At 39.5% G+C, this 21169-nt stretch overlaps 1 protein-coding gene across 8 annotated transcripts in view; it reads left to right on the forward strand.

The window, feature by feature from the left end:
* The window catches only part of PDE4D (phosphodiesterase 4D), a 1488864-nt gene that overhangs the window by 977099 nt on the left and 490596 nt on the right, over window positions 1-21169 (forward strand). The window contains exon 1 of one of the 8 annotated variants that reach the window (XM_073905435.1): window positions 4690-4772. The exons of the other annotated variants lie outside the window; for them this stretch is intronic. Coding sequence (XP_073761536.1) covers window positions 4702-4772 — 71 coding nt within the window. The 5' untranslated portion in view covers window positions 4690-4701. Of the gene's footprint in view, window positions 1-4689; window positions 4773-21169 lie in introns of those variants that run through there. 8 annotated transcript variants of the gene reach the window in all.

A 21169-nucleotide genomic window follows, 5' to 3' on the forward strand; every position in this document is an offset into this window, starting at 1 on the left:
TGGGCCTGTTAATCTCTTCTGAATGTACCAGCAGACGTTTGACTTCTTTAAACCTTATACTGGATCTCTTTACGTCACTGGAGTCATCACTTTTCCCCTCCTCAGGATTCCCCCATAAGGATATCCCTTAATAAAACCCTTTTTGCCTTTTCTAGCCCTTGACCATGTGACTTGAATGTGAATATGGATTTCACTAATGGTGAAAGAAATCAACATGACCTTGACCGGGCCACTTCTCTCCTCTTTGGTTCATCCCTTCTAAGAATCTCTTCATCCAAATTTGAGCCTAAATGGATACATTTGGACACTTTGATAATTAATATGAACTCAGCATTGTTAAAACAGTTGCCAAAATACGCTCATAAAATTCAGGTAGCATCACCACTGCCCCTCCCCCTCCTCCAACTTTGGATGGATGAATTAACTGCATCACAGCCAGCACCCAAGTACAGAGTAATTTATTTTTGTGTCACTTCATGACGAAAGCCCAGCTGGTATTAGCTCAAGTTATGCAGCTGGCAATTAATTGAAGAAAACTCCTCTGTCACTCCTCAGTCAAACATGATCTGATTCAGCAGGTCCTGTTCACTCTCATCCTTCCTATTATACCAGAAGAACAAACGTAAATAACTCTCACTTGGCTCTGCTTGTCATGGATTGTAAATTAGCTGGCAGCATGCAGACTGATTGCATTAATGCTTTCTGGGCTGCTCTTCTCTATTGATTTTTATTTCTAGAAGAGGTTTGGACATTTCATTTCTGAGGCTTTAATGTTGTGCAGAAGAAGGAAATATGCTAGCTTGCCTTTGTTCTTATATACTGCACAGCTGATTTTCAAAGTATTTCAACAAAATTTCAAAGTATGGTACCTGTGGGGCAGGTGCTAGTCTTCTGTGAGTCGTTCTGTGTTTCTATCATACTTTGCTGTGCTGGTGGTTGTAGTTTAAATAGAACCTCAAAAGAGATTTGTTCAGGATTTTTAAGCATATCTAAGCATGTAATACACAGCACATGGGGTGCCAAAAATTTTTGATGAGTACATTTTATAATTCTTAAAATGTGAAACTACTTGGCATGAGGAGATGATATAGTATGTTAAAAAGCATGGAACGTTTCCATAAAATAAAACTCTGCAGAAATGACGTAGGAGAATTCTTGCGGGAGTGCTAAAATAGTACATCGATTTGGTCCTTGCTGGAGATGAGAATTCACCAATTGTATTATTCTGTGGAAATATGTGTTAGCACCTAGGGCCTTATCTCTGGCCTCCTTCCACCCCAATTTCTGTCCTGTCTGTCCAGGGTGCTTGTTGGGTGCTGACTAGTCATTGCTATGCCTTCAGCCCTGAAAATGAACTTAAGACAGCAACACTGTACCTTGCCAGGATTTGGGGTGCCCCTGAGGGGTTCAGTGGTATTTCAGCAACAGGAACTGGGAAAGAAATGAGAACCTGGAAGAAAAAAAAATCGAACTTAGGTGCTAGAAGGGACTTGGGAGAACTGGCTTATGACTCATTAGAGGAAGAGTATCCAAAGGGCCCAAGAGAGTCTGGCTTGGATTAGGAGGTATTGGGTTACAGGAGATCCAAAGCTAGAAAGGGCAATAAAGCCTCACGGTGCAAGGCCCTCCTAATTTGGGCATTTGACGCAGGGTCTAGTGTCCGTGAAACAGACCTCAGGGGATGAGTAATGTGGGTGGAAGAGTAGATTACTGAGGAGCCAGCAGTCAAGGCTGACCTCTAGGGCCATATCTGAGAGGCATGACTTAGTTGCACCTAAAGTTCTTGTAATGGATTCCTCCCTGGCTGGATTCTTTCATGAGCAGATAGGCTGAGTCTAGAGAGTAGGTAGCTGCAACAGAAGGGGCTGTAAAGATAGATAAACTGAGGGGCGCCTGGGTGGCTCAGTCGTTAAGCATCTGCCTTTGGCTCAGGTCATGATCCCAGGGTCCTGGGATCGAGCCCCACATCGGGCTTCCTGCTCATTGGGAAGCCTGCTTCTCCCTCTCCCATTCTCCCTGCTTGTGTTCCCTCTCTCACTGTGTCTCTCTCTGTCAAATAAATAAATAAAATATTTTAAAAAATAAAAAAGATAGATAAACTGATATAACTATAAAATGGGGAAGCAACCTTGAGGAAACCATTGGTGTTAAAGAGAAATGGCCGTCACATTTGTCTACCTACTAAATATATGCTCTTCCTACACAATTGAAAAGGATTTAGCCAAAACTGTGTTCCCTATATAAAGGGTGTGTGTGTGTGTGGGGGGGGTGTCCCATGGGGAATTCCTTTCCATTTATAAAGTGATAGACAATTTAAAGTGGGTAGGGGGAAAGTGTTACTAGTTTGGGTAATTCCCGAATACAGAACCAGGGATTTAAGTCCTGAAATGTAAATGTGTATTTATGTTGAACATTTGCCCCTAAGTCTGGTGATGGATATATTTGTAGACTGGGGGGTAGAGGAGGTTATATTCTAATAAGGTATCTTTGGGGCACCTGGGTGGCTCAGTTGGTTAAGTGTACGACTCCTGATTGCGGCTCAGGTCATGATCTCAGGGTTGTGAGATGAAGCCAGGCATCAGGCTCTGTGCTGGGCGTGGAACCTGCTTAAGATTCTCTCTCTCTCCCTCTCCCTTTCCCTCTGCCCATCCCCATCTCTCTCTCCCTCTCTAAAAAACAAATAAAACACAACCTATCTTCTGGTTCATTTTTTTCATTTGTAGGAGCAATCTCAGTTTTGGTAACATTTAATTCATGAATTTCAGTGTAATGCTACAGTTCCTTCATTTTTATTGTGTGCCACCTGTAAAGCTTATAGCGAGAGCCAGTCAGGCAATAAATATTATGTATTGAGTCCTTTATATTTTGGGGGCATTATTTTAAAACATAGGGATATAGCGGTGAACAAGGCAAAGGTCCCCAGTCTGCAAGAACCTTTGAGAAGAATGGGAACTGGCATAGTGCCTTGTAATGGTCCCAGCATGGTGTGCCTGGTTTCTTCAGCAGTCCTTACTAAGGGCATCGCTCTTGAAATTCTGAGACCCTTTATTTGACTCAGCTTATGCCAGAACTGATGAGAATTAGAACTTCCTAAGAAATTCTAAGAAGATTAAAATACAAAAGCTGTAAGACAAAAATAACCCTTCTAACAAGCTCAGCTCAAGATAGGGTTTTCAACGTGCTCTTCTCAGCCAGTGATTGTGCAGAGAAACAGGGGTAATGGAAAGTCTTTGCAGCAGAGATTCTAAAGTGCCACTTTGTTGGTGGACTTTACAATTAGTTCTCTCGTTTAAAGAAGATTAAGATTGCTTCTATAAGTTAAGGCTATAAAATGGTATAAATGGGGGAGGGTGTGACAGGATCAAAAGAAAATCTTCCCCTTCCTTTGTGGCACTGAGAACTCAGAATGAGCAGCACCATCTAGGTAGCAAGAGAAGGAACTAGAACTTCCTTGGCAGGAGCTTATGTGTGGACCCTCCTTGTTCCGGGGCTTACAAGGGCTATACTATCATCATAGTAAACCCATGGCACCTGTTCCTTGTGCCAGCTTGGCACCGGAACAAAGAAATCAGAACAGAGGCAAAACATGTTTGTGGTTGAAGGTAAAACGTCCCTTCTTCAGGCTGTTTTTCCATTGCATTTTTTAAGCTTGCAGAAAGAGGCTTCTTTTTAAGAAAGTGATGTGCCCTTGTGCTGTTAAGTTTCAGCACTGAGTACATGTTTCACATTTTTAGGCAGCAAAACTGGTTTAGACACCGATGACCAAATATTTTAAAAAAAGGGAAAGGAGAGTTGATTGTGTAATTTCCATCTCCAAGTGTGGTCTCCAGGCCAGCTGTATAGGTGTCACTTGGAAACTTGTTAGAGAGGCAAATTTTCTGGTTCCGTCTCAGGTCTAAGGCATGTGCCCAGAAACCTGTGTTTTAAAAAAAACCCGCAGGAGATTCTGAGGTGTGCTAAAGTCTGACAGTTGTTACTACAATGAATACCACAAGGCAAACTTGTTCAGCACCTCTCAAGATCAGTTATGGTAATACTTAGAAAGTTGGAGAAACCATATATAATCCAGAGTGGGTTTTTTGTTGTTGCTTTGTTTTTTAAGCAGAATTCTATGTTTGGAGATAGGAGTTAGAATTTCTTTCACTTTTTTTTTAATTAAGAAGCAAAAAGGTACAGTGAGCTATTTATGTCATTGTGTGGGAATAATGGAGTTTGTTCTAGTGGAAAGTGTATCTCATGAAAAACTTCACTAATATTATGTCTAGACACATATTCTTTTTTGAGGCAGGAAACACAATAGAAAATTGGCTGCTTCATCAAGTTCAAGGAAATGGTGTTTTAATTCTGTAGAGAAATAATTTCATTTTCTTGGAGAAATGGGTAGACCGATATTAGTAATTTAATTTTCTTAAATATAACAATGGTTGCTACAGTTCTTACCAAGTCTGAGAGAAGTCAAATAGATTTAAATCTAGCCAGTTATTGGATTTGGGAGGGCATTGGGGGGAGAGGGGGCAGGGTGGTGAAACTTTGTAGCAGGGAGGTAACTTTTTAAAAGCGGACCGCTAATTATCACGTACTATTTCCTGTAGTACTTTGACCAGATAGCTAAGGGCATCAACAGACATCTGAACTCTCAAGCCTTTGTACATAACTCCATTCGGATTTGTTCATTTCACAAGTGTCTGTGGAACATCTGCCATGATGCACAGGGTTGGACAAATGAGCAAGACAGACACAGCCATGGTCCTTGTGAAGACAAAGATCCAAAGGTAAAGCTACATGAGTAAACAAGCAATAACTGAAGTCTAGTACTTTCAGATGAGGCAGATGCTATGAGAGCAGCCCTCCTAGACTTGAGGCACGGGCAAGGGGGTGGGGTGGTCAGGAAGAGAGAGTTCGTGGAAGATGTGCTAGAATTTCCAGGCTGAGTAGAAACTAGCCAGACGAAGCAAGGGCAGACTGAGAAGAGCATATGCAAAGCACTAAGGCAGTGAGTTCTTAGAGCTCTCAAGTGGCTGACCATAGCCCCGTCTGGTGGAGACGGGGGCAGGTGGTGACTACACAGGTTCTGGAGAGAGAGAGAGATGAAGCTGGCAAAGAACACAAGGAAGGGGGGGGGAGGGGGAAAAGGCCTTGCTAACTATGCTAAGGATTCAGGACTTTAATCCAACAAAATGGAAAGCCTTTGAGGTTGTAGGTTTGGGCTGCACTCTGTAGAGACTGAATTGGGGAAGCATGGTGCTGGAGGAAAGGAGACCAGTAGAGACACTGTTGTAATAATTCAGACAAGTATTCATCACTTGGATCAGCAGCAAAGTGAGGATGCAGAGGAATAAAAAGATTGAGAAATTAGCTAGTCAGGAAGCAGATTCACTGGACCTGGTGATTGATTAGGTGTGGACGTGATGGGGAAGCAGACACCCCGATCAGCTTGTGGGCTATTCACTGAGCCAAGGGCACAGGAGAGCTCACAGGTTCTAGAGTGAAATGACACTTCCATATGGACATGCTGAGTCTGAGTATTCTGTGGTTGCCCATGACAAACTGTTGGAAATGCAATGTAGGCCTGGAACACAAGTAATCTGGGCTCCTCTCTTAGGCCGCTCCGTCCTCCTAAATGCTTTCCATGCTTTATCATGGAGAAGCTTAAACCAAAGAACTTTCTTTATGTCCTTGATTGCTCCCATAGTGATTTGGCACTACTTTAGCTGCCAGTTTTAAGTGCTAAGTGAATTTTAGAGTGAGGTATTTTTCTGCAAGACATCCTAGGAAGCAGTTTGGTTTACTCAGTGAAACATGCTTACCAACCAACCACATATATTACCTTTCAGTTGGTATTTTATTTCAACGGTGGAAGATAGGAGAGAACTGGAATGGTCTCAGCCCAATTTAAATATGCCTATCCTCATTTACATCACAGATCATTTCCCTCTAAGAGTAAACTGTAAATACTTCTGCTATAGATTTGTTGCTTGGTGTGAGCAACACTAGAAAACGAACGGGTGAATATAACAGCTAAAGAGCAAGACAAATGTTCTTATTTTGAGAAAGAGGAATTACAGTTATCACACAACTGTCCTTAGTTTTATAATGATATAGCAGTGCATTTTCACATAAAATATTTAAATTTGAATGTTAGAAGCTTTGTCATGTCGAAAAAGACTTTGAGGGCCTCTTATTTACTGAGTAATTGCATGTACAAGTAATGGCTGTCAAAAACTTAAAAAAAACTCATATAAATTATTAATTACTCTAAATTTTTACCCAAAATTCTCTCCATAATGATGGAACTTTTGAAGCTATTTTTGAGAAACCACAAGTTGTCACACAAATTTTTTTTTAAAGATTTTATTTATTTATTTGACAGAGAGAGACACAGCGAGAGAAGGAATACAAGCAGGGAGAGGGGGAGAGGGAGAAGCAGGCTTCCCGATGAGCAAGGAGCCCGATGTGAGGCTCGATCCCAGGACCCTGGGATCGTGACCTGAGCCAAAGGCAGACGCTTAACGACTGAGCCACCCAGGCGCCCTGTCACACAAATTAATACAAAAACACATAAATTTCTGCTAGCCTGCAGAATAATGAGAGCAAGTGTCCTCAACAAAATTTAGAATAGTAAAATCTTACCATTTGCAAGTAACCAAATTAGAAAAAGTAGGGAAGCGCGTAGGAAGTATTTCTGATGATAAATTCTTTTTAACACCTGCATTACTTTAGTCTATTAAGTAGACAATTAAGCCTACTCTTGTGATGTACTACATGTAAACCTCTTCTGATTCATAATTAATTTTCTGATTAATAATTCTATTTGAAATACAAAATTCCTGCTCATACATAATGTAGATTAAAGCTGGACAGGTTGGGAGCTGGTCAAAACTGTTAAAGTGTGTCTTCTGCAGGCCCATTTTCTTTTCCTGAGCTCTTTGTCATAATTCAGGTCATTAGAACCCTTATTCTCACTAACAAAAGCTTTATTCCAGCCAGGACGGTGTTCATCCTCATGTTCTATCATGACTTTGTCTTTAGCCATTCAATAAAATATGTGTGTGTGTGTGTGTGTGTGTGTGTGCGCGCACATATACACACACACACATATACACTTAACTATTCAATAAACTATGTTAAATCTTCTGCAAATTCAGGATAAGCTTGTTTAAATTGGGGGGTGGATAATTATTGCAACCTAACAGTGGTTCATATACTAACTATATATTGGACGTCATATATGGAGCAGTATTATATTTAGAACTGAGATCCTACGTCATATAGGATGTCCCAGATTTGTGGTGGTAAACAAATTAGATGAGCTAATTTACAGAGAATACAGAACTACAGAATTATGTGTCTTTTTTCATAACGTCATTCACTGCAGTAGGTACATGGTAAATCTCATACCAAAAAGAAAAGAAAATTCTTTTTTAATTCTTTTTTTAAAGATTTTATTTATTTATTTTGAGAGAGAGAATGAGATAGATAGAGAGAGCACGAGAGGGGGGAGTCAGAGGGAGGAGCAGACTCCCTGCTGAGCAGGGAGCCCAATGCGGGACTCGATCCCAGGACTCCAGGATCATGACCTGAGCCGAAGGCAGTTGCTTAACCAACTGAGCCACCCAGGCTCCCAAAAATTCTTTTTTAAAAGACTGCAAGTGGAATAAGTGGATAAAATCTTTAGAAATAAGCCATATAAGCTGAAATCTAAGAGAGTTGAAGAAGTGGGAGGAGTTAAATATTATAAATACACAGGGTTGAGAGATCTGAATTGGATCCTGACCTGGGAAGTACCAATATTCATGTTGAAAAGCTTTGAGTAGGTAAGAACTATCTTTTCTAATCACAGATTACAGATAAAAATTTTAAAATGTACTTGCTATTACTCCAATTTCCGCATCCAGAAACCATGATCTATTCTTTTGTTTTGCATCCTTATTATTTTTAAAATATAATCCACTGAGCCCTGTATTTTGACATTGCCTCTTACATTTCTCTTTTCTCTTCTCTTCTCTTCTCTTCTCTTCTCTTCTCTTCTCTTCTCTTCTCTTCTCTTCTCTTTTCTTCTCTTCTTGGACGCCCAACATTGTTTTCTGTTTTTTCTCTATGGCTTCTTTCTTCAAATAATTTTTAAAATCATATTTCCCTCAGCACCCTAAAAAAAATATTTCCATTCCTTGTTTTAGGCATTTGAATTATTTAAGAGCATTGTAGTTACATCTTTGCCCAGATTATCATGCTGGTATGTTTTGGTCACTGTTCTTTAAGGCTTGTAAGAGATGAGTTTCTTCAGCACAACCCAGCCCCAGACAATGCAAGGTTAGGATAATATAGGATCTGTGGGATCTGTCATTTATAAGATTTTATAAAGAAAAGTGAAACCCCCCAAAGATGAGTGTTAATATTCAGTTTGCATTTATAGCCTCTCTGATGCCTTTTAAAAATATATCCACTCATCTTATGTCAGTAAAAAGGACATATTTATTATAAGCTGTGGCAGATAGTGTTTATGAAAAGTTTATAGTCTATGTGTTAAAGATAAAAGTGAAGAAAGTATGGTCTTTTGTTGTATTTTTCCCAATGATTTATGTAAGTATTTACCTCCCATAAGAAATTTTTGAAACACTGGTGCTGATAATAGGCCCTAAACAAAGACCAGCTCAATGTACTTTCACACATATTATCCTATTTGCTTTTACATCATCGCTAGGAGGTCAATATATGACACTCTTGTTTCATTAGCATCACAACAGATTATTAGGCAAATCAACAGAATGAAAATTTAAAGCTACATTATCTAACTGAAAAAGCCTTCACTTATATTTTCAAGCAATATTTCTCACCCACCTTAAATCATTTGGGGAACTTTTAAAAAATCTCATGCCCAGGCCAGATACCTGGACTAATGACAGGAGAGTTTCAGGGGAAATGCCTCAGGAGACAGCACATTTAACCAGCCCCTGCCCCCAGGGACTCCACCACTTCAAAGACTCACTAAGCTCCACTCATGGAAGTGCTTGGTTAAGTAATGCTTCCCCCACACCTGCTGTGCCTCCCAGTGTTACTACTTTCCACCTGTTCCTGTCATTTTGAAGAGCGATCATTTGAACCAGCTGGACACATGAGAGGAGGACTCCGCCCTCCTCCCAGTTGCAATCTGAGCATAAAAGCCCTATTTAGCTTTCAACCATTTGCATGAAAAACAAATGCAAAAATAAGCATCACACCTAATATTAAGAAATGCTTAATAAGAAGCTTAAAATTCCTCCTTGCCCCCCCTCTCCTGGCCATCACATTCACACCCAGCTCAAATGCCTCTCAAGTTCTTGCCTGTATCTCCATCGCTCCTGCACTGGCCTGGTCTTTGGTCAGGTTAGAAGTTGCCAGGATTCTCTGACAACATTCTGTGAGATTCAGTCCAGAGCTCAGAACCCAAATCTCTAACAAGAGATTGTGTTACGTAAATTCACTGCCTAGAAACTCTCATTGGCTCTCCGCTTGCTGCCTTCAAAAAAAAAAACCCTTAACTCACATGAAGTCCAGCTTGGCCCAACTCTACCGCTGACAGATTCACCCCACTACTTCATGACGGGGTGTTCTTGTGCACGCACGTTTTGTGGAAAAAGTCTTCAGTCCCATTCTGTACCTTGGAAACTCATCATCCAACAGCTCAATAGTGCCTCTTCTGGGCCGCTGTCCCTGGTTCTCCAGAAAGAATTAGCTGCTATGCGCTCTGGGTTCTCTCAGCAGGTCGGCTCCACCTTTATTATAGCAAATGTTATGTAACTAAAATGCCACTTTTGGTTACTCAAATAGAACGATAGACAATACAATATATGTGGTTTGTGGGGCGCCTGGGTGGCTCAGTGGGCTAAGCGACGCACTCTTGATTTCTTCGGCTCAGGTCATTTATCTCAGCATCGTGGGATCAAGCCCCGAGTGGGGCTCTGCACTTGGGGGCAGAGAATCTGCTTGGGATGCTCTCTTTCCCTCTCCCTCTGCCCCTCCCTCTGCTCACACTCTCTAATTAATTAATTAGTTAATTAAATCCTTAAAAAACAAAAAACACCACAATATATGTGTTTTGTGCTTATTTTAACTCACAAAGGAAAATACCCGTATTTTTTAAGACTCTGAAGATTTTAAAATAGGGTTGTATATAAATAGGATTTTGTTTATTTGTTTGGTTTTGCTTTTTCATGTTTCACCCCTAGATTTTTGTTGAGAGAGAAAATCAATCTGGAAAATATGTCTAAAGAACGAGAGAGGAATGCTAATAAAATATGCCAGATTTCTATTAATATCCAAAAAGAATTTCTTGATATAATATATAATGCTTTTTTGCATGAGCAATTTTTGTTAACTGTTGAAGAGTAAATGAGACTGTTAGATTTGGATTGTGGGAGGTGCTATCATATTTTCAGCAGATTCAAATATTCAGCTTTCAAAATAATCTGCCCACACGATTTAGATAGAATTTAGCCCAAACAGCTAATGGTTTATTCCAATTTTCACCGTTTAACAAGCAGTTTTACTTTTCTGCACATACCATCAAACAAGACTACTGTGTCAAACAGTAAGACACAACATTTTAGAATAAAATAAAAAGGCATTCATTGTGACTTCAGCCAAGGGTTTCTCCGACCTGAGTGAGCATCCAAATGGTGGGGACGGGCTAATGAAACACACACTGTGGACCCCTTCCCTAAAGTTCCTGATCCTGTAGGTCTGTGGTGAGCCCCCAGGTGTGTTCATCCAACAAGTCCCAGGTGGCTCTGGTCTAGTGACCCCATTTCGAGAATGACTGGATTATTTTAACCATTTAGCAGTTGAGCTTTAACTACAATGCATATACCCGTTGACTAACAGTGATTAGCCTGATTGTCACCAAACATCCTAAAGTTTGGAGATATCTGTATATAGTCATAGACCCACAGAAGTAAACCATGTTTATATTAAGATCTTTTTGCTGTTGGGGGCGCCTGGGTGGCTCAGTCAGTTAAGCATCCAACTCTTAGTTTTGGCTCAGGTCGTGATCTCCGGGTCTTCAGATCAAGCCCCATGTCAGGCTCAACAGGGAGTCTGATTCTGTCTCTCCCTCTCCTTTTGCCCTTCCCCCTGCTTATGCTTGTGCTCTTTTTCTCTCTAAAATAAATAAATAAATCTTAAAAAAAAAAAAAGACTGTTTTGCTGTTGTTGCTGTTTTGGCCTACTTTAGTATGTTTAATTACATCAATCCTGGAGAAAAAATAAATGTTTTCTAATCTTAGCATCACAGATTTTTTTTTGAAACAACAGAAGTTTCTATCTTAAACATTTTGATTTTCACTCTTCTAGTAAATATAAGCATGTGAGTTCCAGGCAACCTCTATTTTTTAAAGGCATATTGGATTTTTTTTAACTTAATGAAATCTCTGACAATAAAGTCAGAGAGACTCATTTCTTTGCATAGGTATTCTACAAATAAATGGAAAGAGTTCCACCTGTTCTTTTTGAAAAAATCAGCAAAAAAGTTCTACCAGTATTTGCTGGCATGTTATTAACTTTAGTCTGTTATTGGTTGGATACTGGTGTTACCTGAAGCCAGTGTGTTGGACAAATCATGTCCTAGTTCTGTCTTAAGGAAATAAAACATAAGGTTGATAGTGTACCTTTGTATTTGCCAGCATCTTTTAGTAACATGTGACTGAGAATGATAGACTGTAAGGGACAGGAGCCTTGGAGAAATTCACTGATATGCCCAAATTGGTCAAAAGCCTGGAGTAGACTGAGGTTTGGAGATACCCTATAACCTCCTGCTCTCCCACCCCTCCTAAGGTGGTCCAGGTACACTGCACTTGGTCTGGGGGCGTGGCCCTCAGGATGGCTTATCTAGCAGGAAGAGAGATCAAAGAAGGTTACAGTCGCACTGTAAGGTCTTCCCAAGTATCTTTTTTAGCCTCTTGGATGAGGCTTCCCAAAGCTGGAAAGAGAACCTCTGACCAGGATTGCTGATATTTTGAGCTTGCAGAAATTTATATTTTAGGTAAGGACACTAAGACCAACTTAAAAAGTATACTGGCAGTCCTTTACATCTCTTTAAGAATATTCAAACCATTTCAGTGTAAATCATATTGACTCTGTGAATTGGACAAAGTGCTCACCTTGTTTTTCAAATGAGGGCTAATAAGGCCTCTTCAATTCAAGGGATACACTCTTCAAATGCAGCTGGAGGCCTGTGTTCTAGCAGAGCACTTCAAATATGTGCCCATTGTCAACGAAATCTGGATTTCATTCATGCATTCATTGAAAAAAGATTTATTGAGCACATACTATGTGCAAGATGCTGTTCTAAGTGCTTAGGATACAACAAAACAAATTGTCATGACCTCATGGAGCTTGCATTGCAGTGGGGGGTACGGTAGGCAGAATAATGGCCCCCACAAAGATTTCACTGCCTGATGGACAGATCCTGTGGATGTGTTGTCTTACATGGAAAAGGAGACTCTGCAGATGTGATTGAGACCTTGAGATGTAGATTGTCCTGGGTTATTCTGGTGGGCCCAGTCCAATCACTTGAGTCTTTACAAGCACAAACTCTTTTGTAACAGTGAAAGAAAAAGATGTGATGACACCAGAAGGTCAGAAGGATGCAGTGTCGCTGGCTTTGAGGATGGAGGAAGGGGCCCATGAGCCAAGGAGTGTGGGTGACCTCTAGAATCTGGCAAAAGAAAAGACACAGATTTTCCCTAGAGCCTCCAGAAAGGAGTGCAGTCCTGCCAACGTCTTGATTTTAGGCCAGTGAGTGTTAGACTTTCAACCTACAGAACTATAAAATAATAAATTTTCATTGTTAGACCACTGTATTTGTGGTAATTTGTCATACCAGCAATAGAAAACTAATGGAGAGGAAGACAGACAATTTGCAAGAAAAATAAGTAAAGTGTATTATATTTTGGATAGTAATAAGTACTAAGGAGAAAAATAAGTCAGGGATGTATCAGGAGGGAATGCAATGTTAGATAGAGTAGCCTACCACGTTGACATTGTGTAAAGACTTGAAGGAGGTAAGGGAGGGGAAGGAACACTTCAGAGAGAGAACAGGAAGCCAAACTCTCTCAGTCCAAAACAATGGAGCTGCACAAGGAGATCCTGAATATCAACATCAAGAGAGCAATTACCATTCCAGAATATCCCAGCTTCCCCCAGTGACCATATATTTAAGATAAAAGCTCAAAACTCAGAAGATGATATTCTGATTTTTCTGTAAGGAAGTAAACATCCTGTCTTAAATAACATGGTCACTTTTTCATATTTTCTGGGGAATATATGGAAAAATTCAGGATTATTTGATTTGCACAGCATTAAAAGAAAAGATATCTTAAAACTTGGTCTAAAGCAAACAATTCGGGGACCCATCAGACTTGAGTCCCTTGGGACTATTTATTAACATGATTATCAATCAACTGTTCATAGCACTACAAAGGCATTTCAGACAATATCTGACTCTGAATTGTTGCTACGATAAATTAAGTGCTGGGGGGAAGCTATTGTAATTATTTTATTATCATAGACTGTCTCTCACATACTAAATAAATAAAAATAAAATCAGACTGCTAATTCAGTGCAACAATTGGTCATTAATCTTGATGGAATTGTCTGTTGGTAGTTTGAAGTAATCCGACTGTAGAGACCAAGTCAATGGTTTCCTGTAGTCATCCTCTTAAGTACCTGGGAAAAAAGAACTGGGTGTCTGATTCTTATTGTTTCACGATAGCATTTATTTTAATTTTCAAAGGAAGGAGAATGGAAAGTCTATGATCTGTGTCAATAGAAATGTTAATGTATACGGAAAACAAATGTGGAGGTAATTACTGGTATAATAATAGACATTCTGCAATGGTATTTCACAATAAACGTGCCTTACCTTGCTACTCAAAGTGTGGCCCATGAACCAGAAGCCTGAACAGCACCTGGGAAATGGGTAGAAATGTACATCCTGGGACCCCACCCCTGACCTAACAGGTCACAGTTTGCAGTTTAACAAGATCCCAGGCGATCCATGGGCACATTAAGTGTAAAAAGGACGCACTGAGGCTGTACCTGAAACTCTGATGATGAATCTTGCCACTAAGTTTAGATCTTGGCAAGTGCACATGATCTCACATTATTCTGAATTCAGTGCTCTAGCATATCATATTTTGAGAAGTTGTTTTCATCAAGGGGAGCTTAGTATCTTAGAGCTCTGGAGATAGGTACACGGAAGTCGGTAGTGTTGGGCTTTCTGAGACACTAGCAAACCTTCTGGACGCTTCTGGTTTAGATTTCAAAACCTTAAATTGGCTGACATATTTTTAAAGATGTAACAGCGTAAGTTGAAGGGTGTAGACATTTAACTGGTTTAGCGGAAGGTAAATAGAAAACACAAAGGATAAGAAAGAAGAGTACAAACTTCTTGTTGAATCAGAATTTTCAGGTTGCAGGAAGCAGCCAGCACCCTCTGGCTCAGAGCGAATGCAAGCTAGCACTTGATCTTCCAAAGGCCAGTGCTTGATGCTCCTGTCCGTGCTCACTCAGGGAACTCACCTTCCTCCCAGGCACTTTGTATTACATGTTGTCAGCCAGCTCTGTGCTGTTGCCTTGTTCTTGCTTTCCTTGAATCTACTTCTGCCTCCATGAAGCTTCCAAGTAGCGATGCTCCTGTTTCTGAAGCTTGGAGACGCACAAGGCAAATGAAATGCAGCTTTTACTCGACATTCTTTTGTGTCTTTAATCATCAGGCCTGTCCCCACTAGGTTCTATTCCTTAAGTTAAAAAAAAAGCCTTATACTATCCTTTCTGTATCCTAGTGACTCCCCTTTAGATTATCTCCTATCTTACGGCACTTTTTCTTTTCAATTTGTGGACCACAAATGAGCAAATTATTTCAAATGTAACCCAAGTATCTCAGAGCCTCAGAAAGACCATCTTTTATTTTATTACCTATTCCTGGACCTTATCAGTGAATGTGACTTTAAATCATGTCAGCTCTTTGGCTACCACATCCTCTTGTTGTCCCATGTGACATACATTTCACTAAACACACTCAGCTTAGCAACCATCCCCTTCCCCATTAGTAGCTGCTCAATTAGATGATTTTGTTCTAACTAAAGGGCAGGACTTCGAAATGTGTCCCTATTTAACTCCATATTGTTACTTTGGGGCCATTAAGCTCTTTTTATATCCTGATTCTATCATGCATTCTATTAACTATTCTTCCCAGCTTGAAGTCATCAAATTCATTCCCCAAACCAGACCCTTCTCTTTAATAAAGTCTGTAACTGCTCCCTTAATCTGCTTTAAATAAGCTTTAATCACATGTAAGTGATGTTACTAAGTAGGAATTTATTTCCTGGCACATGTGTATGTGTTCTTAAATATGTCAGTTAATCACTATTCCTCTATTAGATTACAAACTCCTGTTTTCAGGGGTCTTCTGTTTTCTCTTTACAGTTTTGCTTACCTTTAAGTACACAGTTAATATTATTGACTCTGACTGGATGGTGGTTGATGGTTAACTGATAACAAAAGATGAATTGAGGACTTGGTGTTTCAGATATACCAGAAGGATGCTTACTTAGGAAATGCCTTTTAAGGAATAGAACTCTGACTTTTGTTAGCAAAATAGAAGGTTCAAATGAAGTTAGGGGTGCATCAAAGAAGGATATAATTGGTTTATTCTTTTGAGTTCCTAGCCCGTGGTGATTGATCTTGCTTTTGATTTTAAAGCAAATCAGAAGTTGATGACTCAGAAATGGGTGACTCAATTAAATTATAGACAAACCCCTTGCTGCAGTGACTCTTACTAATTAAATGTCTGTGACAGAAGAATCAAAACAGAAGGAATTATATAAAATTTAGAAGCAAGACCATAATATTATTCCTTTCAGTTGGGAGACACCTTAACTCATTAACCTTGTAACATTTTTGAAGGAATAAGAAGGGTTTGGATTCTACTTTGTGAAAAATACTTGAATATTTCAAGTTAGATTTCACTTTATCTCATTTAAATTAAGTACATCAAGCCTCATCTATGAAGTTCTCTCAAATGTTAGGAGGATAATTTCAAGTTACCTTTTCTTTCTTTTTTTTTTAAAGATTTTTATTTCTTTGACAGAGGGAGAGAGACAGCGAGAGAGGGAACACAAGCAGGGGGAGCGGGAGAGGGAGAAGCAGGCTTCCCGCCGAGCAGGGAGCCCGACCTGGGGCTCGATCCCAGGACCCTGGGATCATGACCTGAGCCAAAGGCAGACGCTTAACGACTGAGCCACCCAGGCGCCCCTCAAGTTACCTTTTCTTTGCCTACTGTAATATACTTTCCTTTGGTGGTTAAAAAATGCAAACTCTGAATATATTGCTAGAAAGTGGATACTGTTTCAGATACTTCAGAAGCCTCACAGGATTAAAAATCAACACTTCATAGAAAGTATGTTTAGTACCATCTAAATTTTATAAGTTGATGCATTTGTTTATTTACATATATGTAAATTTGTTCACTTACCATATATGCTTGTACTCAGAGAGTAAAGCATCCTGTATGAACACACTTACAAACACACACCACCGAATTATTAGGTGATTATTTCAAAGTAGGATTGCAGACACTTCTAAATATTTTCACATTTTTGCTTTTCCATATTTTCTCTTATAAGCTTTCCTCTTGGCATAAGAAGAAAAATAGAAAGTTTTAATTAAAAATTTCCCCAGAGATACCTGGGTGGCTCAGTCTTGGTTAAGTGGCTGCCTTTGGCTCAGGTCATGATCCTGGGGTCCTGGGATCGAGTCCTGCGTCCGGCTCCTTGCTCAGCGGGGAGCCTGCTTCTCCCCCTGCCTGCTGCTTGCCCTGCTTGTGCTCTCTCGCTCTGTCTCTCTCTCTCTCTGACAAATAAATAAATAAATAAAATCTTTAAAAAAATAATAAAAATAAAAATTTCCTCAAAGCATACTTTGTAATAGTGAAAGACAGAAATGAATAAAATATGTATCAATAGGGGAAAGGCTATGTAAACAGAAAAGGAAACCTAAGAAAATTAAGCAATGGGAAAAGATTATTGTGGTCATTTTAAAAGCTGATCAACATGCAGATTTCCTATGGTATTCAGTGACAAGATAACTTCCTGAAATAGTAACTGTTAAAAATAATAAGAACAGATAAATGTTTAATTTTCCCTGACTTTACAATAAAAGTGGAGAGAAAAAAATGCACTGAAGCAAACATAGACTTTTTTTTTTTTTTTAAACCATTGCTCTCAGTTTCAGTGTTCTCTTGTCAAACCATCACGGAAATGGTGAGTAGACATCATTCTGTGTTTTTCCCTGCCCGGTCCTTAGAAGTCATCAATGCGTGGCTTCACAGAGCCAGATAGAGCTTTGAGGGCTTAAGAGAAACATTCTTTGATATTGACAGTGGTAAGAAGTTTCTCCTTATTGCCTCATTGTGGTATGCAGCATATCCTTTTCTGAAGCTGTGCAGTCAGTTTCCATGAGACTGTTGGCCCTGTGACGTCACTGGAACACGTTTATCTGGAGATTAGTACGTCGGTGCCTCAGCAAGCGCAACAGGCTCTGCTATGTAGCAAAGGGCACAGGAAGCAATAATAGAGAAATTTGCTGTACGTCTGTTTTTCATAGTGCTTCAAAATGAAAGTGTTTGTGAGTGCAAGAGTTGTTTGTTTTTAGTCAAGAGAAGTGTATCTTTTTTTGTTGTTGTTGTTAATAAAGCAGCTTATTAAAGTCAGTTTTCTTAGGGGCCAACTTTTTTCCACTTTCTATATTAGTGAGTGATCCTCTATGATCATGGTAATACAACTGGTAATACGGCTGAAGCCTTTCGAGAGAGAATATAGCACAAAACAAGGTACATTCTCTAATCCTGTAAGAGCCAAGACAGATAGGGAGCACTCTCAGAAACTGTATTGGAAATCCAGATGTGTGAAAATCAAATGGAAAAAGATGGAAAACTCGATGTAGAAATCAGTTTGTTTAAATATCCGAGGAATGTTTTCATGGTTCAAAACTCATACTTGAAAACTGTATAAATATGTGTTAGATCATCTTTAAATATTCAAAAAAATATCTTCTTAATCTTCAAAGCATATTACAGATTTTAAAATTTAGTGTTGACCATAAGATTTGTTCTTTTAAAGGTACACCTTGATTTCTACATCTTTTCAGTGAGAAAAAAATGAGCGTGGGGTGTGTGCGAATAAGTGAAATGCATGAAAAAGGAAAAAAGGGAAAAAGAAAGAGCCAAAAGATAGAGAGCCACTGACAATGGTATTGGTTGGCATCGATTTCAGAACCAACTACCCCAATTTAGAGGATTTGCATTTATGACTAATTAAATTATAAGCTGATTGGACAGGAACTGTGTTAAGCCTACTGATGGTGCTTCATAAATATTCGTATTAACAATGATAGAAGAGACTCTCTTTCAAGACTAAATACTTATAAACTGTATGCATGCCTTGTGAATGTTGGAAAGTCAGTGTTCTGCTCCTGACCTTTTCTGTCCCCTTTAAGGATAATTTTTACTCAGGTTAACAGAAATACAATCCCTGTAGCAGTAGAGTCCCTCTGTGAGTTGAGAAAGTTTTCTATGTGCAACTCTCTGAAAATGGCAGACGTATTAGAAGCACATCCTGGAGATCGTTAATGTCAAACGGCATAAGCAACTTCACTGGACCACAAGGTTCTTTGCCCAGAATTTACATTTTAATAAGAGCAAGTGCTAAAAGTTTTTGGCCATTTCTCTTTTTTGGGCCATTTATCTTCAAGATGAAATCGTCTTCTCAAATTACAGCTTCAGTGCATGAAAAGTTACTCTGGTAGCCTAAATGAGTTAGTGGATGTGCAGATTAAACATCTGATACACACTGGGAAGTAACTCAGGACTGGAGAATTACCCTCTCTTGCAACTCAATTGCTGTTTGTGTGAAACAGTGAATAGTGAAGCTGTTTATGTGTGGCTAGCAACTGTATCTAAGACTTGGGTTTATAGGAGAATAAAGTGCACTCCAGTCCCATGAGCACACATATGTGAGTATTGACCTTGATTCATAGGACTTGCTTTAATACTACTCCAACTAAATACCCTTTTAAATTTAATTTTTCTCACATTTCTACATACTTAGTCTTAGTTCAAGAACAAATATTTAAATGATAACCATTCAATGACCATTCCAGGTATTTTTTTTTCCTCTGAGAAGCTGCATAAATTCTCAAGCATACTTTACACGAATTTTATTTTGGTTATATTGTACTGCATTTATTTTTTTTTTTTAATTTGTGAATGTGGGTGATTATGCAATGTTCTATAATAATTCTAAACCTGAGTTTCCTTATCTTTTCATCTCAGAGAAAGACTGTTCCTATTCATTCAGCACACTTTTTAAGGTATCTGAGAGCCAGCTGCACCTTATCTGAAATGTAAATTAATATAAAAACCTTTTATATTCTCAATAAACTATCAGCTACTGTCTTCATATCTTCATGTTCATCAGTAGTCAACATTCAACTTTCAAACTTCAGTGGTTAACAGATATTTAAGTGCTTACTTTTCTACCCTCTGGGGAAGACAGATGTGGAATTACAAGTGATTCAAATATTATAACAGAGAAGTGGGGGGGGTGGGAAGAAGCAGGGTCTGCTGTTAGAACAGGTAACTTTTCTAAAACTTCATCAGGAAATTATGTAATTGGGGGGGTTGGGAGTGAGAAAAGGTGGAATTGTTAGGGAATGAGGTAGAGCTAGATTATGTAAGACTTGGTAGTTAGTTAAGGAGCACTCAGAGGCCATTGTGGTTGGCTGGTGAAGAAGGGAGTGCATGGGGGCAAGTGTAGATGTGCAAGGCCAATTAAGAAGTCATGTCTATAGTAAAGGCAAGGGATGAGGCTGACCTGCAGTAGGAAACAGAAAGCATTGTCTTTTACCTATAAAATGATTGTGGGCCCTCTTTCTTCCATGCCAGGCTTGGGTGTCCCATGCTACAGGCAGAAGATGGGACACTCACGCATGTATTTCGCCTTTTATTCTGACTTGTTTGCCTCATGCAATATCAGCCACATCTCCCTGATTCAACGTCAGGAATACATTTACATAAAGTCAAGGCACCTTCTGCTCCCTCCAGCCACCTTTCCTCCGGATTCCCATGCCTCAGCTCCTCTTTCTTCCTTCACAGCTGCGTATCATTCACTGTGGCTGACCCTGTCCTACTTAATTCCTATTAGTCTTATTTTGCAGTGGAGATTTTTATAGGCATGATGCTCTATTGTTCCTTTGGATCCCTTGAAATACACCTAGTTAACTTCGGTGAACCTTCAGGATGCCAGCATATCTGTAAACCTCAGGAATGGAAGGTTCCTTGTGTATCTAAAGGAGCAATTCCTCACCAGTCTTTGAAACTGAGGAGTATGCATATATATTCCATAGGTTATGAGCTGTTCTTTTTTTCTCTCATAAAAGAAGCAAAATAACAAAAAAAATATTGCCAATATTCAGTGAATTACTAGGTGAAGCCTTAGGATTTCAGAGGATTTTTACTGGTTTTAAAATAAAAGCTGTGTAGTAAATCCTGAACCCGATTATGCCTCTTTACCCATATTACATTTTTCTTTGAATGAAAGTTTCCCTGGAACTGTTCCTCTTTTCCATCATTTTAAATGTACTTTTCTCTTATATACCCCTCTTAGTTCTCCTTTTGTGAAAACTCATTCTCACGTGAGCCTCAGTTTCCCGGCAAGGCACTTCTCACTGCTCATGCTGTCTTTCCTCTTCCCACATGGGTTTTGTCCCAGATATCTACTGTGACCCTTCTTCACTCTGTGCCTTTCATTATGCCACTTGTTTGGAATTCAGCTCTATAAACCTTTGAAGCACCTTTATCAGGCACTGTGGTCAGGACTAAGAATTACAGATGAATAAGGCATGATTCCTGGTCCCTGGCAACAGCCATGGGACAGGGAAAATAGACCTATAAATACATGAGTGCTGAAATAGAGGTTGTTGTTTTTTTTATATAGTGTGGGAGGGAGGGAGAGATTGGGTTCACTTTGCTGTATGAATCCAATATTTCTGACTATTTCTGGTGCTTCCCCCAGGACTCAGTATTCTGTCATCTCTCTCTTAGATTATTGCAATACCCCTGTAACCAATTTCCTTA

Source organism: Callorhinus ursinus, unplaced genomic scaffold (assembly GCF_003265705.2).
Source record: "Callorhinus ursinus isolate GAN/ISIS: 27379988/994484 unplaced genomic scaffold, GSC_fseal_2.0 scaffold23, whole genome shotgun sequence".
NCBI lineage: Eukaryota > Metazoa > Chordata > Mammalia > Carnivora > Otariidae > Callorhinus > Callorhinus ursinus.